The sequence below is a fragment of the Nesoenas mayeri genome (assembly GCF_963082525.1).
Source record: "Nesoenas mayeri genome assembly, chromosome: 9".
Classification (NCBI taxonomy): domain Eukaryota; kingdom Metazoa; phylum Chordata; class Aves; order Columbiformes; family Columbidae; genus Nesoenas; species Nesoenas mayeri.
The window spans coordinates 5,465,169-5,491,787 of record NC_137557.1 but is presented as its reverse complement, the minus strand read 5'-3'; the positions used below and the strand labels follow the sequence as shown (position 1 = coordinate 5,491,787).

Below are 26,619 nucleotides of genomic sequence, written 5' to 3'. Positions count from 1 at the left end.
ATTTCATTGTGTTGAACTGTGTACTTTTATTTTGAATTGAGACTGTTCTTTTTAGATGTAAAGCTGTCCTAAGTTAAATATTTTAGTCTAAGTGAAGGGAATGTGGTGTATTTTATACTAAACCACTCAAACCATGAATTACCACATTTTTTTAAATTATAGTAGCTAAATCTTAGGTTTCCTTCCAGAGACTTTTTCTTCATTTATCCTCGGAGCCTTTTGGGATGGGGAATTGATAACATTGCTGAAACACCTTAATTTCTCCCTCAGCTTTCATTATGTGCTGGTGAGAAACTCCAGCCAAAGCAAGTGTGGAGAACACTTGGAGCTGCTTTCTGGCGAGCTGAGCTCTCCTGATCTGCACCACCGTTGGTATCTCTGAGCTGCCTCAGCGTAGTGAACAACAGAGCTCACATATTCACATAACGTCTCAGTGCTTGGTACACAGCAATTGTGACAGTTATCATGGAATGATGTGTAGACTGGGTGTGCTTGCCGGGTGTTGAAAGGAGAACTTGTAATGTAAATATATATCAAGAGAAACATGCTGATTTCAGTTCTAAACATATCGTTACATACATTGGGAGAAGAAGGTGATTATACATTCCAAAGCAAATAGTTTGTTAATTTATAGCTAATTTTGATTTATTGATTTGGGGGTTTTTTAGAACTGTGCATTTCTCTGTGATTTATTTCTGTTAACTTTTTTTTTACTCTTCTTTATTTTAACGTGTGCCTGTTTGCCCATAAAGGGATATTACTCTATGAGCCCTTGTGATGACGAATATGTAAGTGTCTATATCTTTATATCCTTTCACATTGCCTGCTGCACTCTGTCACCATCTATATTTCTCTTCATTTCATACTGTGTAACAATTTTCCGGGCATTATTTTAACTTGTCATGACATGAACTGTATTGTTTATCAAGAGCCAAAAAAATGTGCAAGGCTTGGGATTTCTGCATGGAGAACATAATAGGAGTTCTAAGTAACCTAATGGCTTCATGATATGTGTAACACAGCATGTCAGCAAGGGAGTAGCTTTGTCCACAAGTTTTACATGAAACACAGCTTCTTTATAATGTGCAAAAAGCAATTATTTCTTCCACATGAACATCAGTGTATATAGCATACGATGTCTCTGAATGTGCCCACATCAGCTGATCCCACGACACCTTTGATAACTGTTATTCCTTTAGATAATACAGGAAATTGAGTTGGGCTTTTCAGAGGTGCGTCCTATTTTACACATTTGTATTCTTAGTTTGTAAAGTGAAACTGCCTCTCTGTAGCAAAGATTATCAAATTGTTTCAGGTAATTAAAACGGATCCTCTTTCATTGAAATCTGAAAAAGCAAGACAGTGTTCTGTGCACTGCCTGGGACTTCTGTGACCCAGATGGAAGTCTGTGTTCTGGCCGTGTTACAAGTACACCATAAGTGTCTAATTTTGCCCATAGTCAGTTCATTCTTTGCAAAGAGAGGAAATGAGTCCACTTCCAAGCAACTTGGTATGTAATCAATTCAAAAGAGTGATTGACACCGATTCTGAAAAATGTCAATCAGTATTCTGCTTTAAAATCATCCGTATTTATATTTTTTCAGCCTTCCTTAGGTAAAACAAAATTTCACTTTTCAAGAAAAATTGTACCTTTTTTTGTCTTTTCCAAATGTGTTCCTCACTGGGAATTACAGGAACCCCTGTGGGCACTCAGCTGCCCACTTAAAACAAGATTTTATTCTGACCAATAGTTACAGAATTAAATGGACTATTCCTTATGTGCTTTCTTTTGTCTTGACGCAGAGAACACTGCCCACAGTCACCTCTGTTAAAAGACCACCTGTTCCTGTTGACAATGCGGATGGACATACTGGCCACCTTTTGCTTGATATTTAGCATTCTGCTCCCTAGGACAATGATCTGGTTTGAGATTGAGGAAAGGTGATTACAGATAAGAAATTCTGAATGAAATTCTTTGCTAAGCAAAAGTGTTACCTTTATCCAGGTAACCTTAGTTATATGTAACTTTATATACAATATAGAATGTAAGAACTTGCAATGCAGAGGTTTTAAAAACTTTTTTAAAGCTATCTGACTCTAATTCGGAGGTACTTCTTGAATAGATCATTTTCCTCTAGCCTCCCCTCACTGTTTATATATAGTACTTTATCTTTCTGACATTTTTGTTTTGTCATTACATTATCACATAATATTACAGTGTGACTTCTAGGTACACTTCAAATGTCTTAGAGAACCTTTTTCATATGCCAAGTGGGAATTTTTCTGACAGGATATCTCTAGTATAAGTAAGGGAAAAAAATATTAAAACCATTTGCATATCTCTTATGAAATAAATTTGCGTAGCTCCAGCAGACCTGCCAGCTTACACAAGCTCAGTCTAACCCATCCTGGGCTGCATGTAGTGGTCTTGTTGTCATTAGCATATGACAAATGAGCTCAACGTAAATTTGTGAGTTCTAATGGCATCTATAAGTTTGCTCAAACTTTGGGTTTACTGTTCACATATTCATCATGCATCTTAGATTATTAATTCTGAATCTGCATTGAATTTACACTGACTTCTTAAAGCACGTTTTCAGAGTGCCAACTTAGGACAGAACCTGGCTTTCAGTGTTAGCCTTCAGCATATTATGAATATATACATTAAATAGCAAAGTGGAGCTGGTTTGAATGCAGAGCTGCAGCATTTGATAAAATCAATTGTGGTTTTGGCTTGCACATGCAATGCATCTGTTTTCTTTTATAAATATTGATTTTATTTTCTTTTCCCCTTTGAACTTCTTTGTTTTATTCCATGCTGTTCATATTCATACCTCGCTGGGTTCAGAAATGAAGGGCCGCCATCTGTGGCTAATCTGCATCGTGACAGAATTACTTGACTTAATACGGCACCTGGTTTGGCTTTGGCAAGAACCAGCACAAACAAAAGTCATGCGGCATGATCCTACCAGAATGAGCTGTGCTTGGGCTGTTGTTTCCTTGTGTTTGCTTCTTTTCCTTTCCTTAAGAGACCTTGTTTCTGCATGTGTTTCAGTTATGACAAATGGTTCTGTTGCAAGATAAGTTTTGCATGAAAAGTACTTACCTTGAGATTAAGTCCACGAATGTCGGGAATCATCAATTACAGATGAGTCGTAAACTCCCCATGTTCTTCCCACTGTTTTATTCACTGGCAATTTAAGGAATACTGTTACTCAAAAGGTTGAATTAATCTTTAACATGTTCCAGGAAAGGTAAGATTGGGAAAAGGGGTTAGGAGAAGGTGCTGAGGAAATAAGTGCTTTTTAATCTGATAAAACTAAGAGGAGCTGTGTACACATGTTGCTTGGGGCGTTGTCTAGTGGTTGACATGACGGCTGTGTAACGGGAAGTTACTGTTGGCAGTACCTTGAACTCTGTTTCCCTTTCGGCCTTGGGTACATCACTTGGAGATGAAGACCATAATGTTTATACTAGCCTTATAAGACTATTAAGAATTTAGTTACTATATAGAGTGCTTTGAGGGCTATGAATGCACAGTGCTCATGGTTTTAATGAGTCCCAACTTCTTGCATCCAAATACTCCCTCAAAAACACAGTACACTTGGAGGTTTTGCACTGTTGCCACAGAAATGACAAGATATCAGAGTTCAGCATGTAGATTTAAGAGTGAACACTAGGAAAGAAAACAGATTCTATAAGGATAAATAAAGGCTGAACTGGGCTCCCTTCTAGATTTCAATATTCACATTTTCCTCAGTTAAACATATCCCTTTGTTCCTAAAAATAATTTTTAAAGGCTTTGTGTTTTTATGTGTATCTGCAACACAGAAGGCCATTTTTCAAAGCACACGGCTGAAGTTTTGCAGATAATTTTGAGAGAGTTTTGTTATTAATTTGGCAGAGGGGCAGGTTTTCGTTCCTGAGAATCTCTTGCTTGTGCTTTCCATGGCAGCAGCGTGTTGAGAGGGGTGAAGGCTGGTTCAGCTGGCAGGCCCACCACAAGTATTGCTGGGCAAAGCTCAGCTTTGGGTCTGCTGTGTGCAGGGAAAATGGTGAAGATGATGACCTTTTTGCACTGGCTAGAATGTATGTCTTAAATGGCTGAAGTGTGCTGATGTAAGTAAGCCCAAGAAGTGATTTGTAGGACCCAGCTGTATTTGAGGTGTGGTTTTCCTTTTGTTAAAGCTAATGCGCAATTTGACAACTAGAATTTAAGGCAGCTTTGGGGGGTTAGGTTATGTAAAGATATTTAACTGGGTAAATATCCTGAGATTGGGCCGTCTCAAATCCATCCCAAAGAGGAGAAATGGAAGCAAACAAACAAATACTGCCTAGTGAAATGCAAAAGGAGGCGCTGGGGGCAAAGTGTATTTGTTTAGGTGGGCTACCTGCTAGGGAATTTGTAATGTGCATTTACCCTTCCCTGTGGGGAGGGGGACAAGGCACCTTATGAGGTGAAGAGCAACCTTCTGCTTAAGGAATAAGAGTTAGACCAAGTTCAAGTGAAACGTTAGGATGGGTTTGTTTTTCACTCTTTTAATTAGAAATGTTTATGTAAAGGGAACCATGAAATTTTCAGCAGAGTACGGGTTGTATTCTCCAGGCTTAATTTCCACCCAAGTCCATAACCCAGATATCCCATTGCCGAGAGTGTGTGGCGAGAGGTAGCCTGGATGTTAGGTTGAATGGTCAGCGCTCAGTGGCACTGCATTTGGATCACTTGTTTGAAAACTAAACTGATGGAGAACCTCTTCAGACCCATTTAAGGAGAGATGGAGAGTGATGCTGTCCCGGCGCCTGTCTGACTTGAGGTAGTGTGGACCTTGACATCGTAGCCCTGTGAGCCACAGGAGAGCTGCTGGATTGCATAACTGCCAAAAAATGACCAGAAATAGAATTCTCTAGCAATATTTTACTGAAATTCTTGCTCCCATAATATTACTTAAAATAGAGGGCTAAATAAGTTCCAAATTGGGAAATACACATACCAGAGTTGTTACTATACTGTATCTACTGTTTTTACCTTATTTTGCAGAATTATTCTCTCGTAATCAAACACTGAATCTGTTGATTTTCTGCTTGTGGTGGTTGTGCTGTGATCATTCGATTGTTTAATCACAAAATAATACTTTCTAGCTCCTGCAGACTGTCATTCATTGGCAGATCTCAAAAACCACCTTATTCAAGGGAGGGATGCCTGTATCTGCTTTCCAGATGAGAAAAATAGAGGCCCAGAGATGTAAAATGACATGTTTTAGTTCTCTCTGCAGTTGGTATCTGTATCAGGACTAGAAGCTGGCTCTTGAGACCCAGTGTGCTCTGCTGGACCAATACAGATTAGCTTATTTATGACTAATCACAATCATGTAGATGAAGAGAGGAAATCTCTGCCTATAACAGAGTTGCATTCTTTCTGCGTGTCAGTGGTGCTAACCATAGTCAGATGCAGAAATGAAGGTGCAATGAAGGACAAACCAGCCCTGAAAAACTTCTCACCGTTTCTGTTTTGCATCATTGAACCTGACACGATATGAACTGTATCCTTATTGCTTTCCCAGAAATACCTGAGAGCACTTCCTCCTTCCTGTGCACGTTCTAGACTGGTGAACTTGGGTCTGATCAGAAAAGTGTGTGCTGGACAAGAAGCTTCTCCATCTCGGTGGTCCTGTCCTCTGAGCTCCAGTGCAGGGTCCACCTCACTGTGCGGTGCCTTTTTGGTGTAGGCAAACTGCAAAGCCAAACCCAACTAAATGCTTTGCTGCACTCCATCTGCCAGCTTGAAAAAGTAATTTGGGAATTAATAGGACTTTGTCCTCCTTGATCTGATTGATTTTTAAAAATCCAGATTTATAAAAGCTTACAAAATCTTGCCCAAAAGTTTTATTTATGTGGAAGGGTGATGCGTGTACCTTTCCCAATTATATATCCTTTGGTTAAACTTTGGTTGGAGCACGTTTTTATTTCTAAAATAGCAAAGGAGTAATGGGCAAGAGCTCTACATCTGCACATAAAGATGTCTGTTAGTGACCTGCTCTATTGCATTGCTCACCACTGTTCTTTGTCTTTTCATCTTCAAAGGCTCTGTCATTTCTGTAGCTTTAACATACTACAGTCACTTTCTTCCCAGTTTCCTTTAATGGAGAAGAGTGCTGGGGAAGCCAAGAGAAATGGTTTGTGGTTTCATTGCACACTCAGGTACAAGATGATAGATTTTGACTGGAAAAACAGTTTTGTTTAAACAAAAGTTAACTGTTGATATTTATCAAAAATGAATAAAAGTAAATGAGGGGAAAACAGTTTAAGTAGATAGGACACTTTGAAAGACACTTCTATTGTGGAAAATAAACTCTGATTTGAACTGCTGTCAAGACAGGTTAATTTTGAAGTGTGTGACCTATTAATTGTCTATTGTGTACAAGTCATTCATTGACTTAAATATAATATAAATGCTTTCCAGTGTGCGTATAAGCTTATTTCACTTCTAAGAGAACAGTTCCTTGTATTATGAAGGATACCCATGCACTGGTGTGTTCAATAATATGTCAGCTGGGGTAATTCAATATTCTCTATGGTATTTCATGCTTTTTGTCTCCCAAATCCCTGTTTTAAATCTGACAATAGACATTAATTATATAGCTCCCATTGAAAGAGGGGAGGTTAGAAGAGAAGACCCGTTTTAAAGGCATAAGTGGTAATGAGAGATTTTTTTTTAGAAAGTGAGCGGGTAGGTCAACACAAAGAGATGACACTGAATATTCTGCGAATATGGCATGCAGTTGACATCAGAATGCATGATATGAAGCACTCTTATGCCAAAACTGCTGCTTTTTGGCTGACCCACAATTAGCTCTAGCAAAAAATATTTACTGAGGCAGACAGCTTTTGTATGGAAACTTTATATGGTGTTGATATATTTAAGTTTCAACTTATTCAGCAGTGGTGCTGTATATGCTCCGTGCCAGCTGCATCAGAGAGGAAATATCAGGCTTAAACTGGACTTGCCCTGGGCAGAACCACTGAGAAATGCCATATTTGTTTTATCTGTACTAGAATACACAGTCTTATCTTTACATATTAATAGTTACATATAGGGATACGTATTAGTAGCAATAGGCACTCTGATAACATTAGCATCAAGACAAAGAAGTATAGCAAGTTTGGATGCTGTAATGTGTGCTGGGTCTCCCGTGAAATATAATTACAACTTTAAGGTATGAAAGTTTTTGAAGCCAATAAATGTGTTTAGAAAGTTCTTAATCTTCATCAGTGGGCTTTGGATGGTAGTTTCTACTCACTTTTTTCATTCTATTTTTTTTTATGCTTCAAATGTAGGTAATTTTTAGAGTGAGAAGATTCACTGTGGACATTGTTAGTAACACTGTTGATGTGGAATTTGGGCTAATCTGGAATTTGGACTAATCTGTTGTGGTTTCTTTTTTTTCTCTCTTTTTCTGATCCAGGCTTCCACAATGTTAAGAGCATCTTTAGCCCCTGCGTAAGTATTTACTGCTGAGCTTCAGACACATCTGTAGAGAAGAGGAGGAAGGGTTTGGGAGCTGGAGTGCGCTGCCCCTTGTCTGCAAATGGGAATCGCTCGTCCTCTGTGCGCTTCCTCTGATCTCAGTGTAACCCTGCAGGCAGATATTGTGTGATCTGTATTCTGCTGTTGGGCAGGCTCAGTAACATCCTAATTTCAGCAGGATGTTGCTAATCCAGTAAATCTGCCGCTCCACACCTGTGAGCTGGTTGCTGTGTTTTCTTTGCTGTTTCCGCACAGCACGGTCCTGTTATTGTAATTGGTTTGCTTCTCACAAATCCAGGAAAAGGGGAATCAATCACGTGGATTTTTGGGTGCCTCAAGTTCAAGTTTTTTTGTGACTAACTTGATTTTTTGCTTGTTAGATTACATAGAGTTGGTATATCTGAGGTGAAGGTCTTATTAAATTTTTCAAGGTAATGTTTTGATCCTTGTGTTGTTTACAATATAATTAAAGTGACAATTATATGTATAACAGAAAATCTGCTTTGAAAAGCAGTAGAGTAGGGAGATGGGAGTAAAAAATGTTTAGTGGAATATATTTAAATATTAAAAGTAAAGCATTGACTGGAAGCAATTTTTTTTAAAGTGAAACTTCTATTGCAATATTAAAACTCAGAAAGATAGTACTGGTGCACGGAAAGTGGTCTTGTATGAAGTCTTACATTAAGCCAGCATAGCCCAGCCTGTAAAAGTCCGACCTTCCACCTTTGCCTTGGAGAAGACATTTCTGTGTGCATGGGGGCTTAGTGGTGAAGTTGGAGCTGCAGCTTGTTACTGTGTCTTTTTATAACCGAGTGCTAAGGGCCACAAGCTTGTGATCCACACAAAGCAAAAAAGGATGTTGCTGTACTGCCCTGTGCCACTAAAAAGCTCAGAGCATGAACTGAAAAAGTCTGTTCTCACGTGGTAATGGTAATAAAAGCAACAAAGGTGTAAAAAAGTGGAAGCTCTTTTCCTGAAGCAGCCTTCCTGTTTTGGCTCTTCTCACCTCAGTAACGCTGAATAAGGAGAGTTTTGATTAATGTCTTTCCCATTTGCATTGTAGGAAGATGCAGGATGTGCCATTGTTGCCCTCGTTGGATTATGAGAAGCTGAAGAAAGATTTGATTACAGGGAACGACCGTCTCAAGGCCTTCTTGCTGCAGGCTCTGCGCTGGGTAAGGGAGAGGAAGAGGCCTCTGCAGAAATAAAGAAATAGGTCCCTTCTGGAGGGATCCAGTATTAAAATCCATCCTAAGAGCAGGATGATGGTTCTGGTGATCAGTTCAGCATTACAGGCAACTTATCTCTTTGTTGGTGAAGCTGGCTAAGGCTCTTGAGATGGTGAAGAAAGCCCAGTCAAGTAGGCATCTATTTCTAGCAGTTTTCTTCTTATCTGAGGAAAGCCGGATAGGGATTGCTGAGATCTTCAGTGAAAGTAATTTCTGATGTTTTTTCAAATAAATTGTTGTTGGTTTAGGCAGTTCATTTTCCCAGGTGTTGCCCCATTTTAAATTTGTGTAAGTATTGCTGTAACCAAGAAATACCTGACTCTAATCACCAATTGTCCTTTATAATCAAGGTATCCTACAAGAGCATGTGATTTGGTTGATTCAGATCATATAGCGATATTTCAGAAAAATTAAAGGGGACAACGGGAAGTTACCTTTTCCTGCTGAAAAGGAAGCCGATGGGTCTGAAGTGACAGATGTGAAATATGATCATAGTGGAATTCTGATCAAGCTTCAGTGTCCGTTTTCACATAAGAAAACATCCGTTGGGTCTGACCACTGGTTCTTCTAGCCTGGTACTCTGTCTCAGATGTTTTAGAAAGGACCACATCTGTAGCTATTAAAGGGGCTTTTTAACATGATGGGAAGTAATGCTGCATCCTTCCTGTATGGACAGAGATGGCAGCTCCTGAGTAGCAGTTTTGTAATGGATTGTTGAGCTGAGGTCAGGTCAGTCCATCTCTTTCCCTTAGATCACTGAGGCTGAATTCCTTCTTCTCATGAGAAGAGGTTTCTCAATTATGGGATATCAGCACCTTTAAAATCTTGAGTGGTCACCAATTCACATTGCCATTTATTCTTTTGACTGGTTGTTATTTATCTTAGCGCTTGACAACATCGCATCCTGGAGAGCAGAGAGACACTGTCCTGCAAGCCTACATCAGTAACGACCTCCTAGACTGCCACAGCAGCTCTCAGGTCAGCTGGAAAGGGTTTTCCCTCACCTTGCATCTGATATTGCTCATTTGTTTCTGTAAAGTGCTGACCAGAAAAATGTATCACTCTGGAAGGGGGGAAAAAAAAGTAGTAATGCCAAAATCATAGGATATATTTAACTTCTGCATCCCAGTCTTTAAATGTGATGGGCAGAGCTTTGCATTGCAAGAGCTCTCAGTGTAGATACAATTCTTGTAGACAGGTAGAAGTTTGTCACCGTGCTTGATGCCAGTGGGTTGAGCAGAAGCCTCCTGAGCCCCTTACTTAGAAATAAGCTCTTGCGTATCAGATTCTGTGTCTCTTTTTGAGTGATTGTGTATTGTTAGATAATACTTTCAATCCATTCCACTGCTCTAGGATAAGAACTAAATTAGGACTTCGGTCTCAATAGCCCTATCAAATATCTGATTATATGCTTGTAATAACATGTTCAATAGTATTTAAATGAATTTGGAACGAATTGTTACCTTTATTTAGAAGGGGGAATTGTGGGTGTGTTGATTTTGAAAGATTGCTTCAGTCACTTGTAATCCACTACTATTACTAACAAAAGTGCAACTTTTTGATTTGTAATAGTGAATTTTGTGCATAGTTGATTTTCCCCAGTTGTTTGAAGCAATGGGCCTACTTGTTACATTGTGGGTCCCATTGTCGTTGCAACAGCAACTTGTATCACTTAAAAAGTTAAAAGGATTATGAAATCAATGATCTGTTTTTCTCCCTGTAAATTTCCGTAAGAGGGAAGTTGTGTGTAGGTAATGCCTGATGTAAAACAGATTAAAAATAGTTTGCAATGTGATGTTCTTGGTAAGTTACTGAGCTGCTTTCCCCTGCTCTTAGTTGTCAAACAAAAACATTCCTATTCAGGTATCATTACTATATTTAAATTCGTCACAGAATTAGGTATTTATTTTTGTCACTGACTAAATATTAATTTTAGATACCAGCTTTAACTGATAACTGTGTTGGTTCATTATAATTCTCACCCTGCACCACAGAGCTTAATAGTGTTTTAACACACAGAGCTGAGGAACTGAAATCTGCTTATTTGTTCGTTTCCATCTCTCCCGCAGCCCCTGCCAATAAAACAATATATTATGAAAGACTAACTTTGGTTTTTTCCTCCTTTGGTGAGTTTTTATTAATGTTTGCTTTTTTCAGAGAACTGTTCTCAAATTATTACATTCGAAGAGTGAGGTAGTCAGACAGTATATGGCAAGGCTCATCAATGCTTTTGCTTCACTGTCAGAAGGTAAGAGATTCACTGCAAAGAAAAAGAGCATTTTCATATAACGCAGGGTTATAGATACTTCACAAATACACGTCACTGCATGTGGAGATTTAGAGCCTTATTGGCACCCTTTTCCTAGGGATTTCCTAGGGATTACGTGCATTCCAAAGTTTTCATTTTGACACTGTATATTCAGCATTTCTGACTCCTTTTGATGTTTTGTGGTCTATGTGGGAACTTACTCAGGTGCTGCCTTTAATATAGTCTTCAGTCTCTTCACAAGGGTGAAAATAATAATGATAATGATAATAATAATAATAATAATGAAATCCTTGTTAATTAAAGGTCCTATAGGCAGAACTGCTACCAGGCTGTGTAACAGTAGTTAGTGCAGCTGCTCTTTTATCTTCCTGGTACTCACCTGAATAAACCTTTGTGTATCACTGCTATCTGAGATATATACGTATACATATATATGTATGTATATGCAGCTTTGTATCTCTGCCTGTCCCAAATTAGCCCTTGGTCTGGTGCCACTTAAGGAACTAACTATCGCTAGGAGCTGCAATCCCATTTAAAGTCAATAGCAGTAGGGCACCTCACTTTCCCAAGCTCTTTGGACATCTCTGCTTTTTTCCTAGAGCGTACAGAACTGTGACAGGTCAGAAAGCATGTCCTGAAAGAGGAATAGTGGATTCGTTGTGGGACTAATTTGGCCTCTAATGCCCTAAGTGGCTGCATTGAATGCAATTGGTCTGCTAGATGACTTATTTGTACAGATCTGTTTGGGTCTTGGCACCACATTGTGGCTTGTCAAGAAGACACTGAGGTCAATTCTGCTTGCTTTTCCAAGGAGAGGGAGCTCTTCTGTCATGAACTGATATCTCAGCATCTGTTCTTTCACTGCTTTTGCACCAGGCCGTGTCTACCTTTCTCAGAACCCCATGTTGCTGCGAATGCTGGAGGAGAGACTGAAAGCTGAAGACAAGGATTCCCTTACATGGGAGAATGTTCTGGGGGCTCTGCAGAAATTCAGCCTCAGGTGATGAAAGCACAGCACACAGTGGTGACAGCAGGAGAGGAAATGCAGGCTATTTGGGCTCTGTTCAGGGAGAAAGAAGAGCACTTGATTTTCCCATAACAATCATCAGAACCTCTGCTGACTGATGAAAGCAGTGTCATTTATTATGGAGGAGAACTCAGGTTAATTCAGTCAGCAAAACTGACTTCCTACCAGCTGTCAAGACTCAAGTAAACGTACATCTCCTGCCACAGCCTTCTGTACTTTATGTGTATTCCTTAACTGAACAAAGTTAAAATCTTAAGGGAGAAAGTTCTGAAGACACCACATAGAAAAAAAGAGTTGCATTACATTCCAAAGCATAAGGTTTTCATTATCCTTTCTGCAAACATTTTTCAGGGATTTCATCCTTATCCTGTTGATCCTCTTTCCTGGAGCTGTCTATGGATGGGCTGTCTTCTCTCTTATTTTTGCCCTAGCAGTTTGTCTCAAAGGCCCACCACAAAAGGAATATGCAAAAGCAGTAAAGGGCATATTTTTATCAAATAAATATGATCTAGGAACTGTGTTTTCACCATACTTGTGAAGACTGTTCAGCCCTGAATAGTTAACTAAATGTGAGGAGGTATATGGATGTGTTGAGCTTTTATTTTCATTCATACTTCTTCTGAATTAAGACTGCAAGCGTTGGTTTGGGATTTTGTTTTAATTATTTGTTTCTTTGGCTGTGTTGAAGAATGAAGGCTGCTTTTGAATTTGCTTCATTTAGAACTTGTCTAGATGAAGCACATGTAAATGTGCTTTGGGTAGAATTCTGCACTGCTTCCTGACACGATATCTTATACTGCTTGAAATCCTAACCCAATCTTAGAGAAAATGATGCTTTGATTAAAGCAGTTGTTCATAGTACAAGTCATTTTGAATTTTGTGGCCTAGACATTAAGCTACTTAAAATTTGCAAGTTTTTCACTTTCTAAAAAATAAAAGTTAATCTTATAAAGGTTAATTCCAGATACTTAACATGATGGACTTTCCTTTTTTGAATGTGTGGTGGGATGCTCCCTTGTTTTGCTCAGTCCTTACCATAGACTTGCTGCAAGATCCAGGACCGAGGAAGCATATGAGTTTTCCAGAGTAATCCAGATCCCAAGTACCAAGACCAGGAAAATACCTGCTTTGATTTTTGTAGCTTAGACTTACTGCCAATTGGAAATAATGTTTTTTAAAATGGTGTTCTTCACTAAGACCTTTCTACCAGTATATACTTATTTTTTTCTATTGTAAAGTGAGGAATTTCTGCAATAGGAGAGCACAGTTGACCACTTTATTCAGTATACTCTTCAAGGGCAACTATAGGTTGAGTTAAAAGAATACATGCTTTAAGAATCTCTAGAGGAAAGAGCAAATAGATTTAAGCAAAAAATCTCATTTGTCAAATCAACAGTACAAAAGTGCTATAGTGCTATGGGTACCTATGGCAGAAGTAGTAATTAATGTGTTTTATGGGTCTGTTGTGCGTAGCTGGCTTTTTTTACCAATTTGAAGACAATTGAAAATGCAGTTTTAGGTGGTTAGAAGCCTTAGAAAACAATGAAGAAAGCTACCTCAGTAGCCTGCAGGTTTAAAATAAAACCAAAACAAACCACAAAAAAAACAACTCACCCAACAACCTTTTAGTGCTCTAACCCTGTGGGAATCCGCATCTTCCATTTCTTCAGGCTTTGTTAATTCCTTAGTTTAGTTGATTCTGCCAAAATGGATAGTTTGGGGGGGTTTGTTGGCAGGCTAGTGTATAGCAGGTAGATGAACTAGGGTTTTAATATGCTTATATTTGGTGTAAATGTATTTGAAAGCTTTTTGTGTTGTGGTCTGACTTCTGTGGGCTTTTTGTTCTCTCGAGCCTAGGCGTGCGCTGCAGTCGGCCATGATCAGCGATGGGCTCATCTTCTGGCTGGTCGATGTTCTCAGGGATTCGGATTGCCTGTCTGATTACACGCTGGAGTATTCTGTTGCCTTGCTCATGAATCTTTGTCTGCGCAGTGCAGGTGTCTCACATTTTGAATTACAACCTTATTCCAAGGAATGGATAGGGAAAGTTGTGAATATTTTTTTGCTGGTATACATGGATTCTTTCAAGTGATTGCAATTAGTAGCAGGGACTCACATGACCAAAGATATCTGGGTGTTATAACCGATGTTTTTGAGCAGATCTCTTTCCCAATAATCCCAAACAATGGAGGTTAGCTTCACCAAAATCTAAAGAATTAAGAAAGCAGTTAATCAATGGAACCCTCTAGGATTTGATTCTTTCTTTGTATCCATATGTGCGGACTGCCATTCCTACACGCAAGGCCCACTTTTCAAAGGACACTTTATACTTGTGTTAGAGATTCATCTGTATAAAAGAAAGTCAGAACTGGGTGATGAATAATGGCGAGAAACTTAACCTTCACTTGCATGCTTCCCTTCTACAATACAAAGATTACCCCCCCCCCAGAAAATAAGGTCCTGTCTATGACTGAGAGACTTAAAAGGAGCTTAAAGTAAGTTTTGTTTTAAAAACGAAAGTAAGGTAGGGTGAAGAATTAACTGCTTGCCATAAGCAAGATAATGGCTTTGTTAAACTTTTAAAAATCCCTTTGTATTGCATCCTGTCCAAGACTAAAACTGTGTAAATCCAGAGTAACTCCGCTGGTTTCAGCTCAGTTATACTGAGCAGCATTTGGCAGGAACAAGGAACAATCTTGCTCCCTGTAGATTATATTTAGGACTGATTTTAAGAAGCAAGTAAGAAGCTTGCTCTGATCATATTTTTTTCAAGCATATTTATGTTTTTTCACTTTGCAGGGAAGAAAACGTGTGCAAGGATCGCAAACCATGTGCTCAAAGTTCTCTCTGATCTTCTTGGCCATGAGAATCACGAGGTATTTGTACAGCAAACTCTGGGTTAATGAGAAAGTACAAAGAAAAAATAAAGACAAAGCAAGAAAGGAAGAAATTAAAATAAGTAAATTGGTTTTGTTTCCCTCGTGTAATTAAGTTGTGTGAAGTTTTCCTAAAATTCACAATTATGTAAATTTTATTTCATCGGGCGCTGGTCTTTCTAGACATAATTATGTCTTCCTTCAACAAATGTTGGCAGCTAAGAATGAAAGTCTTTTAGATGCATAGTTAGGATGCAATCCACGTGCCTTCCTGATTGCAGTTTCTGATGCTGTTTAAATGTCATCTCGCACCAAATCATCTCAAGCTTAACTAGTTCATGAGATGAACAATGTGTGGTGCAAGCCCATTATGCAAAACATCAGGTGCAAAGAAGCAAATTTGCTAGTAGTGTTAAGGAATATTATGAGAAAGCAGTACACTCGTGACATTGAACCCTTATTATCTTTTTATCTGTCACTTCATTTAACCTGCTGCTTAACCCTTTTGTGGTTTGTTTCTTTTCTGTCTCCAGACACACTTCCAGCTTAGATGCTGAATTAAACTATCTCAAAGAAAAATGTTGAAAATTATTAGTTATGTCTACCTTATGCTTTCTGGAAAATCACTCTGGTATCTGCTATGTAAAGCACTACTTCAGCTCTCTCTGCAGAGAGAAACTTCTTTAACCATGGAGTAAAATTCGAGGCAGGAAAACATGTAGGCAAATATTGTATGAAGCTGAAATCAGGAAGGCAGAATTTTTACTAGAGTATTCTGGAATGATCCTTTGTGCAAGGTGTTTGGGGACTTCTTGTAAAGATGAAATATAAACTCTGGTGTCTTATGTTTATATACAATGATGGTATCATCAGTGGTTTTTTGTTTATAGCTTAAACTGAAAATATGCTGTTGAATTCTGTGCCTTAGAATTACCTTGAAATTTCCCTCGGCGGGTGCGTTCTTACGACCTAGTTTGCACCAGTGCAGCTGATAGAGGTTTTGTTATTGATGTCGAAGGCAGAAGGCCAGGAGAGCTTCCTGAGAAGCTGTGTAACCCCCATGTAAATCCCAGTTCCTTCCCTTTCCTTGCTTCCCCTGCTCCCAGCCCAGCTCACTGTTCATTGTCCCAAGCTTATAGACAGAAGATGAGTCGGAATCTTAGCGCTCCAAAAGTAACTGGCCAATACAAAGGGTCACATAAGTGCTTTCAGGCTGGGTGGTTTTTTGCCTCTGCTGAGGGACAGTAACGGGCTGCAGAGTGAGAGGATGTTTTGAGTAACCTTCTACGGCTTTTATCATCCTGCCTAAGGGTGTAATGCCTGAAGCCTATCTTGAGTTCATACTGACACAGTCTTGTCCCTGTTCTTTGTCCTATTTTTTGTATTGCCACTAGTGTTTGTCAGAAATTAACCTTCTTTTTCTGCCTTTTTTTGTTTTTAGGGCTAGGTCAATTTGCAAGAATACAGTTTCAGAAGTGGGAGGGGAGGATCAGCATGCAGCAATACTGATTTAAATAAACCATATCACAGGATATTTGCATGCTGAAAGTTCCCTGCTTCCCAAGTGGGCATTTTTGCAAGTGCAGGCTAGCCTGACTAAACTCTCTGCAAGTAGTTGTTCTGCACCTTCACTCTTCAATTTTCCTTATAGTCAGCCAGGGTGTATGTAAGAGTTTTTCTTAGTGGTATGGCTATTTCTTCCTCTTAGATACAACCGTATGTGAATGGAGCACTGTACAGCATTCTGGCCATCCCTTCTGTCCGAGAAGAAGCCAGAGCAATGGTAAGAAGTGCTGCTTTGCACAGCACAAAGATCAACGCGTACAGGTCACACACAGGTAGCTGTTGAGCAGTGTGCAGCAGTATTGTGAGGTAGGAGCCGTGGCATTTTGAGAAGGGAATCCACAAGAGGTCCTACACCTTTGTCTCAAACACTTCTGCTGTATTTACTGGTCTTTTCCCAGAAGTGGAGCCCCGGCAGAGTGAAGGATTCTGTCTAAATTATAAGTTAAAGGTGTTGCTTTAGAATAGTGTTGTCCATCTAGCATTTCGTAGACTGGATGTGGCCCAGGATGTGCTTTCATCTGTCCTGCTGCTTCTTCCCCTTGTTTTACTCATTCTGAACCCGTGAATAGCCACCAAGAAGACGAGCTCCTCGTGCTGCTTTTGTTTCTACCTGCTGTAGACATGATTTGCTGGGCAAGGCAGCAGGAAGAAGGTTTTAGCAGAACTGGGAATTGTTCTTCTGTGAAAGTCTAATGATAATGAGTGTGGTTTAACTTCTGGATTTCAGGAAGCTGTTCCTGGGATAGCTGTGTATCCCTGTATCTTAGAACTAACCTAGTTATATGCAGGCATAAATTGTTGTCAGATGTTTTACCTCACAGCACACAGAGGATTGGAAGTCATCTTAAATGATTAAAGACACAATATCCATCCCATAAGGGGCCACAAAGAAAGAAACTGGGTTTAAGGGAAGGTCAAAGTTAGTCCTGCTTTTTGCTTCTCTGAACCTTGTGCTGATGTCTCTGCCAATGCAGATTTTCCCTTGTCTGATGGCTACTGTGTATTGAGTTCAGAAGGCAGAAGCAGTACATCTATTGTAAAAATTTGCTGTTCATCATGGATACTTCTGTATTCAAACCTAGGAGCAATCTAGACAGCATTTTTTTTGTCTTTAAGAAGTGTATGGGCAGAACAGAGTGTTTAGAGCTGGCACAGTGTTTTGTTCCACACCGCCTCTGTTTCTCCCAACAAAACAACGACATTTTAGCTAACAAAACTCTGTCACTGTGGTCACATGAAATACTAATCTAGCAATATTTTCCACTACATCCAGGGAATGGAAGAAATTCTGCGCTGCTTTATCAAGGAAGGAAATGCAGAGATGATCCGACAGATTGAATTTATTATCAAGCAGCTCAATTCAGGTCAGAAGAACAGATGCAGCTATCTGAGCTGTAAATCTTTCACAAAAGCCACAAGAAAGCTCGTGTTTTTACTTGGCATTGAAACTCTCAAAGAATAACAATAGCGTGATGGTCTGAGAGAGGGTGAATAGTGAATGTCAGGATTTGAATGTCACATGTATTTTAAAATTTCCTTTTGTGTTACAATCATAAAGAATTAAAAGGCTGAATAGGTCTTAATCCCAGAGTCTTGGAACTGTAAATATGATGACCTCGACTGTTTTATTTCATGCTAGTGGCCTCACGGTAATGAGAGACTGCTGTCAACTGCAAAAATAAACAGGTAATACAATTTGTAAAGCAGGATTTAGGGAACAGGTCTGTCTCTGCTCTTCTTATCTCTAGAGGAGTGTGGCTTTGTTATCTGAAATTATGTATCCTAAATAGGGGGCAGAGAAAAGCCTTTGTGGACAGTATGTTGATGGGTCCCAGGAGTTGTCGATGCAGTGTTAATACAGATAAATATGAGGATGTGGACTATTTATTGTATTTTCTGTTCCTTGTGGTTGCAATGAAGGCTGAAGAAAGAGAAGGCAAATAACGAAAAGAAGATGAACTCTGATTAAATCTTTCTGTACAGTAAAAGTAGGACAAGTTTGCCTGCTTGCTTTGGCTTTTGGAAAGAGCAGAAGACTGCATCACTTATGGTCTTAGCTTCTAAAAGAAAAAATGAAGTATTTAAACACTTTAGTGCCAGTATGCAATAGTTGTTCATCAGGGTTATAGAATTGTTCCTCTTCTACCTGTGAATCATATTTTTAAAAGGTTTTGTCTGATTGGTGAGTAAATGCTGAGTGTACACATGTCCAGTACAAGCCTGGCTGCTTTTTCCTACATAAGTTAGTTTGACCAAAAGTTACAATAAGTATTCTACTATCTTTTTACTTACAAAAGCAGTGTAATATTGAAGTGCTTGTAGGGAGAAGTAGAATCTTTTATTTAAAATGAGTTGAAAAATGCATGAACTTGCAAGTACACATATTTTCATCCAAGTCTTGTCAGTAAATACACTGACTCCTTATAGTAGGATTTATGAGAAAATAAATATTCCACAGTGTTTCTGTTTCTGCCATTTTTCCGATTTCAGTGCTTTCTAGAATGCTTTATTAGAAGCAAATACTTCCAATAGTTGTCCTGAAAACAACTGGGTGTCTGTATGAGAAGCAAGCTGAATCTTACTGTTGCAAAAGAGAAGCAATAACTAGAGATTCTGTGAAGCTGCACATGTACTCTTACACCATTTTGTTTTGCTTCTTTCTAGAAGAGCCATTAAATGATAGTATCGTGTCTGATGATGAAGAGGAAGAGGAGGATGAGGAAGTAAGTTTAAAGTCCTTGTGGCACCTTTTAGAAAAATCTTTAACCTTCCAGACAGAAAATATTTGTGTCAATAAGCCAGACTTTGTTGTTTTGTTTTGTTGGTTGGTTTTAGTTTTCATTTGGCTTTTTTTGGTTTGGGGTTTTTATTTCATTTAATTGCCAAGGTGTATTAATATTAACAAGAAAATTGGATCTGGTTTAATTCCCTTATCTTCATGTGAAGTCCTACTCTTTTATTTTGGCAAGTCACCACCTCTGTGATAAAGGATTATAACTTGAAATAAGTGAAGAGATTAGAAGTTGCTTTTAAGCAGACCCATTTCAGCAGTTAAAGGAACCAAATGAACCAGTTTATCACCAGAATATTTTATGGACATGTTGTTACTTTTTCTTAAGGTATCATGATCTGCTCAGGGTGTGACTTCTTTTGCTGTTTAGAAACGTTGAAATATATTTAATAAATTTTCTGTATGTAATGAAGGAAAAGAGTAATTACAAATTAAGAAATAAGTCCCACAGAATCACAGAGAATCACAGCATGGACTGGGTTGGAAAAGACCTCAGAGATCATCGAGTCCAACCCTTGGTCCAACTCCAGTCCATTGACTAGATCATGGCACTAAGTGTCATGTCCAATCTCAGTTTAAAAACCTCCAGGGCCAGTGAGTCCAGCACCTCCCTGGGCAGCCATTCCAATGCCTGACCACTCTCTCTGTAAAGAATTTCTTTCTAATATCCAGCCTAAAATTTCCCCTGGCAGAGTTGAAGCCCATGGCCCCTTGTCCTATTGCTGACTGCCTGGGAGAAGAGACCAATCCCCACCTGGCTAGAACTGCCCTTCAGGTAGTTATAGGGAGTGATAAGCTCACCTCTAAGCCTCCTCTTCTCCAGACTAAACAAGCCCAGCTCCCTCAGCCTCTCCCCACAGGGCTTGTGTTCAAGTCCCTTCACCCATAAAAAGAGAAAAGAAAAAGAAAGTACGCATGAGAAGCTATGTCCTAGTAAATAGAAACTGGTTAGCTGTATATTTGTCTTTGCTAATAAATGCATTTCATACTAACACTTCAGCATCTTTTTAAGAAGCTGTCTGCACAGAATAATGGGATCCCAGGTGTAGACAACCCACCATATTTGATCATCTAAATTGACAAGAAAAGCAAGGTGTAAATGATGTGAAGGAAATGTTGACCCAATCTTCACTGGTGATGTTGTCATAAGTGTATAGAGGACGTTGAAAATATACTATACCATACATGGGAGTTTTATCTCAAATAAGTCTACCACATAATGCTTGTCTCTTATTGAAAAATCTTGTTTGAGAAATTTAAACTAACAGCTACGGTAAAAGTCCTTGGAATAGCATTTGTATGTATTTAGGTGGGTGTGTATGTGCACAAACATTTGTATCATGTACCTGCCTTGAAGAAGTCAGTGACATTGACATCTCTGCAAAACATGCTTGTATTATAAATATTACTGGAGAACATAAATTTACTGAAAAACAAGTTTTTAGAGAAAAAGTTTTTGTCCTGAACCAACGAAGAACAAGCGACATGAAATTTACCAAGTCAGTTGTATCCATGTTCTACCAGCTTGTTGCACTTCATCGCAAATACTGCTGAGCAGTGACAACCGTGCAACAGTCTGAGACTTGCCCTGCTCCTGCAGGGGACCGAGCGCATTCTCAAGTGCACATTGAACCTTTTATGTTTGGAAAGCAGAGGAAAAAGCGTGTCCCAATTGTTCGAGGTGTGGTGTGTCCTCAACTGCCACAAGGTGCAGCACCTTGCAGGATCCAGCCTTTGCCTGGCAGAGTCCGGGGAGGTTTATGCACTACTTGCATTATTTAGCAAATTTCTGTGTTGTGGCACAATAGCTGTTGAACACGTGAACTGATTACTCTTGTGACTTTGCCTAAATTTAGAGCCATGTGGAAATTCTAAGTTTAGAGCTACAAGGAAGTTTTATTTAACAATTGACTCTCCCTCTTTTGTTCTAAGGGGGTACAGCAAACTATTTGGTTTTGTTCTGTTGTTTGTTTCCTAACAGGATTATAGTATTGTAATTGTTTCACCTCCTGCAGTCCTGAAGTGAGTTTTCTATAATCTTTCCACTCCTTCCAGCCAAAACCAAGATGTACAAGATGTGAGATTAGTCATTATAACTTCCCTTTGTTTAATATGCTGCTTGACGCTCTTTGACTGATGTTCCAAGACTTTGAGCGTCGTAGTCGTATTGTGAGAATCCAAAGTACTCATATTTTTGCTTGAACTCTAGTATACTTTGTTGGAGGATACTGTGCTCTGTTGGGAAAGCAGAGATAAGGAGCTCCTTCATGAAAGGTGCGACACTGAATTGCCTGATAGCGTTGAACATTTTCATTACTTTACCCACTCTTGGGAATGAAAGGAAGGTGAGTTCTCCAGTCATACCCCTTCCACAAGCTGCTGCTCACAATCCCACCCAACGCTTTAGGTCAAATAATTTTGTAATGCGTTTTTACCGCTGAACCATCATGTGATTAAAAGAGACTTCTGTCGCTTCTTATTATTTGACTCAAAAATAACTGTAGGCATTTGAAACAGAAGTGTCAGATTCCAGCTGCAAGGAGGCCCAGTTTCTTAATCCCCAGTTTAGAAAATATAGCATATAAACAGCATGGTAGCAAAATGCTACACAAAATGCATAATGTTCTTAGTTGGTTAAATAAGCAAAGATTTGTTGACTCGCCGCCTCAGTGCTTGGAGCCCTTTTGTATTTTGGAAATGGAGTGAGTTATTGTTCTTTGATGAGGTTCTGTGATAACATCTGATTTTGTGATCCGGCAACAGGAAGTTTTTGAAAACTTTATCTGAAGTATTGTCTTTACGTAACTTTGAAAAACTACGACAGACTGAATGTCTTTCAGAGCATGTCCTTGTATTGACAATTTAATGATGCGCATTCAGACTGCTTACTCATAATTTGTTGCTGATTTACGTAAATATCAATATTTGTACGTTCACAACTTAAACAACAAAAGGACTCTTATGCAGACTTAGTTTTCAGGTTTTGCCCCAACTTTTATTGTTTCTAAGAGTGTGTGAAGGTTCCCCATGCTGTTACTATTACCTTTGATGGTTTTTTAAATTTTATCTGTGTTTAATTTAGCGTTGTTGAATTCTGTCTTGGCTTTGAGCAGACCTTGTGGTGATGACTACTTTCTCCTAAACGCAGGCTCCAAGATGGGGTTTAGCCTGTTGGAGGATAATTCTGGCATTTCTAAGAGCATCATACACTCAGAAACTTAAGATTCTGTAATGTGTGATGACACTGGAGCATATAAACCAAATGAAAAACGTCAACATGTATACCATTATTCAGAAGTAAATTGGCTTTCAAGTTTGTCTGCTGTGCTTTAAATTAACTAGTGCAGAGCTCAGGATGCTTCTGGAGTACATACCCATCTTCACTATGTGCCATCTGTGGTGTGTTGACACCCACAGTCACAGTGCATAATATTTTCTGGTTGCTTAGCATTTAACAGAACAGTTGAGAGAGTATTAGCTTAATGTATCTTCAGTATTTGATCTTTACATTTGCTTTTTAATTGACTTGGACCATCTTTAAAAGCTGCTTGTAAAAGTGAGTATGCGATATCGCAGCTCTAATTCAAATAGTTCCAAACTTGAGCTACACTATATGACTGAACAGTGACAATTTAACAGATGTCCTTTGATCCCTTGTCAGCACCTGGCAATAAAACCAGTAAACTGCAGTGTGAAAATATACTTCAGCTAGATAAAACATCAAAAGAAGGAGAGCTTAATCAAAGCAAGGTTGGGGAGATCATCTAGTCCAACCAACAGGTTCACCAGAGCAGATCTCACAGGAAGGTGTCCAGGTGAGTTTGAGACTCCACAGCCTCTCTGGGCAGCCTGTTCCAGTGCTCTGGCACCCTCAGAGTAAAGAAGTTTCTCCTCATATTCAGATGGAACCTCCTGTGCTTCAGTCTGTGCCCGTTGCCCCTCATCCTGTCATTGGGCACCACTGAAAGGAGTCTGGTCCATCCTCTTGACACCCACTGTTGAGATATTTATAAACGTTGATGACATCCCCTCAAAAATACTGTCTTGTTCTTGTGTTACAACTTCTAGTTTGCTGCAAGAGTCCTCAAACTTTAAAATTTCCTGGCTTGCTGATCTGAAGAGTGAATTCTTTGTACTTTTCACTTGAGAAGTTGATTACAACAGAGGATTGATGCCTTCCTGTGTGATATTTGTATCCTGAAGTACTGATTCCAATAATTTTGTACCGTCCCATGTTGTCAGCTTTAAAGCTTCTTTGCAAACCTGAGTTACAGCACGGCTTCACATTGCTGTAAAAACAGCTGCTGTCAGACAAGCGCGCTCTCACCCTACAGGAACCGTAGCTCGGGGAGGGGTTTTGAATGCCCAACAATAAGGATTTTTATTGTGCTTCTGTTTCTTGAAAATGTGTAATTAAATCTTTTAGGGAATACATGGCAATAAATTACTGCAGTGATTTGTCAAGGTGAAGGGACATACCTCAGAGTGCTGAATGTTCATGTGAGCATTTCAATCTCATGGAATGCTGGTATTATGTTTAGGAAAGGCTATGAAATGTTTTAAAGTGTACTTGCTTTCTTTTTACTACTAGTTGTTATAGTCTAACTTAAATTTATGATCAGATGATACTGATTCATAAAAAGATCCGGACAACTTTGCTGTCAAGTTTCCTACCATCCTCTTTACTTGAATGATAACTTTCCTTGGTGATTTTGTTGTTGGTTTTGTTGCGGGAGGGAGGGGGTTGTGGGTTATTTGGTTGGTTGGTTTTTGTTAGAATTGACTTACCTTAAGTTTGGGGTTTGTGTTTTTGGTGGTTTGTTTGTCTGTTTTTACCACAAAAATACCCCAAACACACAAACAAGAGAGGCCTTTTCTCGGCCTCCCATGTGGCTGAGAAATGCCATCTTTTGTATGACTAGATTCACTTGGGCAGATCCACAGAAACTAAACCTCCATATTTCATACCGGGTGCTAGTGAAGCATTGTGTGCTGAAGAGCATTGCATCTCTTCACTGCAACGTGCAGTGTTCTACAAAGGTGCTAACGACTGAGATTTTTCCTCAGCCTTTATTAGGTCAAGCAAGGAATAATTGTTTGGGGTTGGAAGTTTGAAGGAGGACAACTTTTTAAACGAATACTGTACATTTTCGTGAAGTGTTTGTGGGTTTTTTAATGCTCTAAGGATTCTTTGGTTTCTAGTTATATCACAAGTTTAGGTTGCTTTTTTGATAGAAAATGCTTGTACATTGCAACTTTCCAGTACTGTTAGTGCTGCACATGTAAGTTCTTATCATCTAAGTGACTACCGAAGGGAGAACTCAATTTGGAATGTAAACTACTTGTAACCTGGTCTCAAATAACATGTGTGTTGCTGTTGCAGGAGGACCATGACATCATGGAGTCTGATCTGGACAAAGACGAGGTGTTGCAGCCTCAACTGGGAGAGCTTGCAGGGGAGAAGCTGCTGACAACTGAGTACCTGGGAGTGAGTACCACTCACTAGCACCTTGAAATAAATTAATGTGCTGGATTAAGTGCTAAATTTCAGCAATTTCATTACTTTCTAACATCTTTTCTTCTTCAAACTGTTGCTTGAAGAGCCGGGTTCTACCCACACAGCAGTCCAAATCTTCCACAGTCTGTTGTATTAGCTGCTGTTCAGTGGAATAAATTTGAGCTACCCTTTCACAGGAGGTGGTCAGGCCGTGGCTTAATAATAAGCTAAAGTCAGCCTTAGGGTTCCAGTGCTACCTCAGTGACTCTGAGCACACAAAGCAAAGTGGTGAGCAAGTTATTGATCTTGGAACATGCGGCTGGTCTGAATATGTATTTTTTTAAGTTGAAAAGTTAACTGCTCCTGCAGGCGTTATACCAGATCATGTATTGTATGTCTTACCTCAAGCAGCAAAAGCGCATTAAGTAAAAAACGTGTAAGGCTGACATAAATGCACCATTTAGTGTGCTGTGACTAATTTGAGATAAATGTGACTGTATGCCTTCTGGACTCTATAGGTCTACCAGTGCTGATGTTGGAAATTTAACATGAGATAAGATATCATAGAACAGCCTACAGTGATTCCAGGAATTTTATCTAGTGACACAAGAATGATATGTAGTTTCTGATTAAATGTATCTATGGAATTTTCTCTATGGGTTCACTTACACCTGTCTTTCCACTGCATTTTTATTGCTTTATTTCCCTTGTATCAGATAATGACTCATACTCCAAAAACCAAGAAGAAGCTGTTTCCTGGTGTCCATCAGAGTATAGATGAGCCTCTCCAGAGACCCGTGACACCAGGTTATCACAGAACTATGTGCCTAATGTAAGTCTAATCAAATGAGACAAGCTGGATTTATTTTTAAACTCCTTTAAAACAAACAAATAAAAAAACCCACCTTCCCTACCTAAAAGTGCATTGTCATTGATCATTCCTTAAAGATAATTTCAAAACAAAAAAAAAGAGAGGAATATTGTACACAGAGGAAGGTTCACTGGCTTAGGTCACATACTTGGAATAGCTGAGTATATGTTTACTGATCAGTTTGATTTAAATTTGTATGATATCCTGTGTGTTCATAGTCTTTCACCTTCTCATATTTTAATGTTAAGTTGCATGGAGTGTCCAAAAGGTCAGAGATCTTCCGCTTTATACACAAGAAAGTATATTGTTCTGGAGAGGTTTGTTACCCACCCATAAGAGAACAGATTAAAAAGAAAATGGGAAAGGCAAAAATCTTAGTATGTCCGATTTTCTGCTTTGGAAGAAATACTTTTTCCAGCGGGCAGGTCTGTAGCAGGTCTGTCTTGCACAATCTTGATTTTTCTTCAGAGTACTAGCCTGGAAAAATGTGGCACCTGTTTGAGCATGGCACTTAGTTCTTGTGCCTGCTATAGCCTAAATGCAGATTGGGAGTTCGTTCTTTGTTACTTGGTGCCCTTTCTCACAGTGGTGAACCATCATAATGTCCACAGCTTTTGCAAGCCCTCTCCCTATATACTGTGTGTGTGAGAAGAAAACAGCAACTAATCAATATAAGCTCATATTAGTAACATAGTGATTATCTAATAATTTTCCTGCAGTCCTCCAAATGAACTGCAAGCCTTAAAAATCTAAACTGACTGATACATGACAAATATACATTGCTGCTTTACTGTGGAGTCAGCGTTACCAAGTTCAAGGTCCCACATTCCCTCCACAGTATTTTGCTCATAGGGAGCTCAGAGACCTGGACTGATTCTGTGGAACCGGCTGCTAGGGGTGGCCTTACAGCCTATTTATAAAGTATTTTTCAGTAATAAATCCTGGTTACCGCTGGAGTGTCTAAACAT

General features: G+C 39.2%; 1 protein-coding gene across 1 annotated transcript in view; it reads left to right on the top strand.

The window, feature by feature from the left end:
• ARMC9 (armadillo repeat containing 9) overlaps nucleotides 1-25,862 on the top strand; it is a gene marked incomplete at its 5' end in the record, with an annotated part of 42,656 nt that extends 16,794 nt beyond the window's left edge. The window contains 12 exons of the mRNA XM_080349945.1: nucleotides 7,464-7,498; nucleotides 8,589-8,700; nucleotides 9,640-9,732; nucleotides 10,912-11,002; nucleotides 11,900-12,023; nucleotides 13,908-14,047; nucleotides 14,850-14,926; nucleotides 16,635-16,709; nucleotides 17,766-17,856; nucleotides 19,157-19,215; nucleotides 24,667-24,771; nucleotides 25,497-25,862. Of these exons, the coding sequence (XP_080206071.1) occupies nucleotides 7,464-7,498; nucleotides 8,589-8,700; nucleotides 9,640-9,732; nucleotides 10,912-11,002; nucleotides 11,900-12,023; nucleotides 13,908-14,047; nucleotides 14,850-14,926; nucleotides 16,635-16,709; nucleotides 17,766-17,856; nucleotides 19,157-19,215; nucleotides 24,667-24,771; nucleotides 25,497-25,616 (1,122 nt within the window). The 3' untranslated portion in view covers nucleotides 25,617-25,862. The remainder of the gene's footprint in view (nucleotides 1-7,463; nucleotides 7,499-8,588; nucleotides 8,701-9,639; nucleotides 9,733-10,911; nucleotides 11,003-11,899; nucleotides 12,024-13,907; nucleotides 14,048-14,849; nucleotides 14,927-16,634; nucleotides 16,710-17,765; nucleotides 17,857-19,156; nucleotides 19,216-24,666; nucleotides 24,772-25,496) is intronic.
• Between the last annotated feature and the right edge of the window lie 757 nt (nucleotides 25,863-26,619).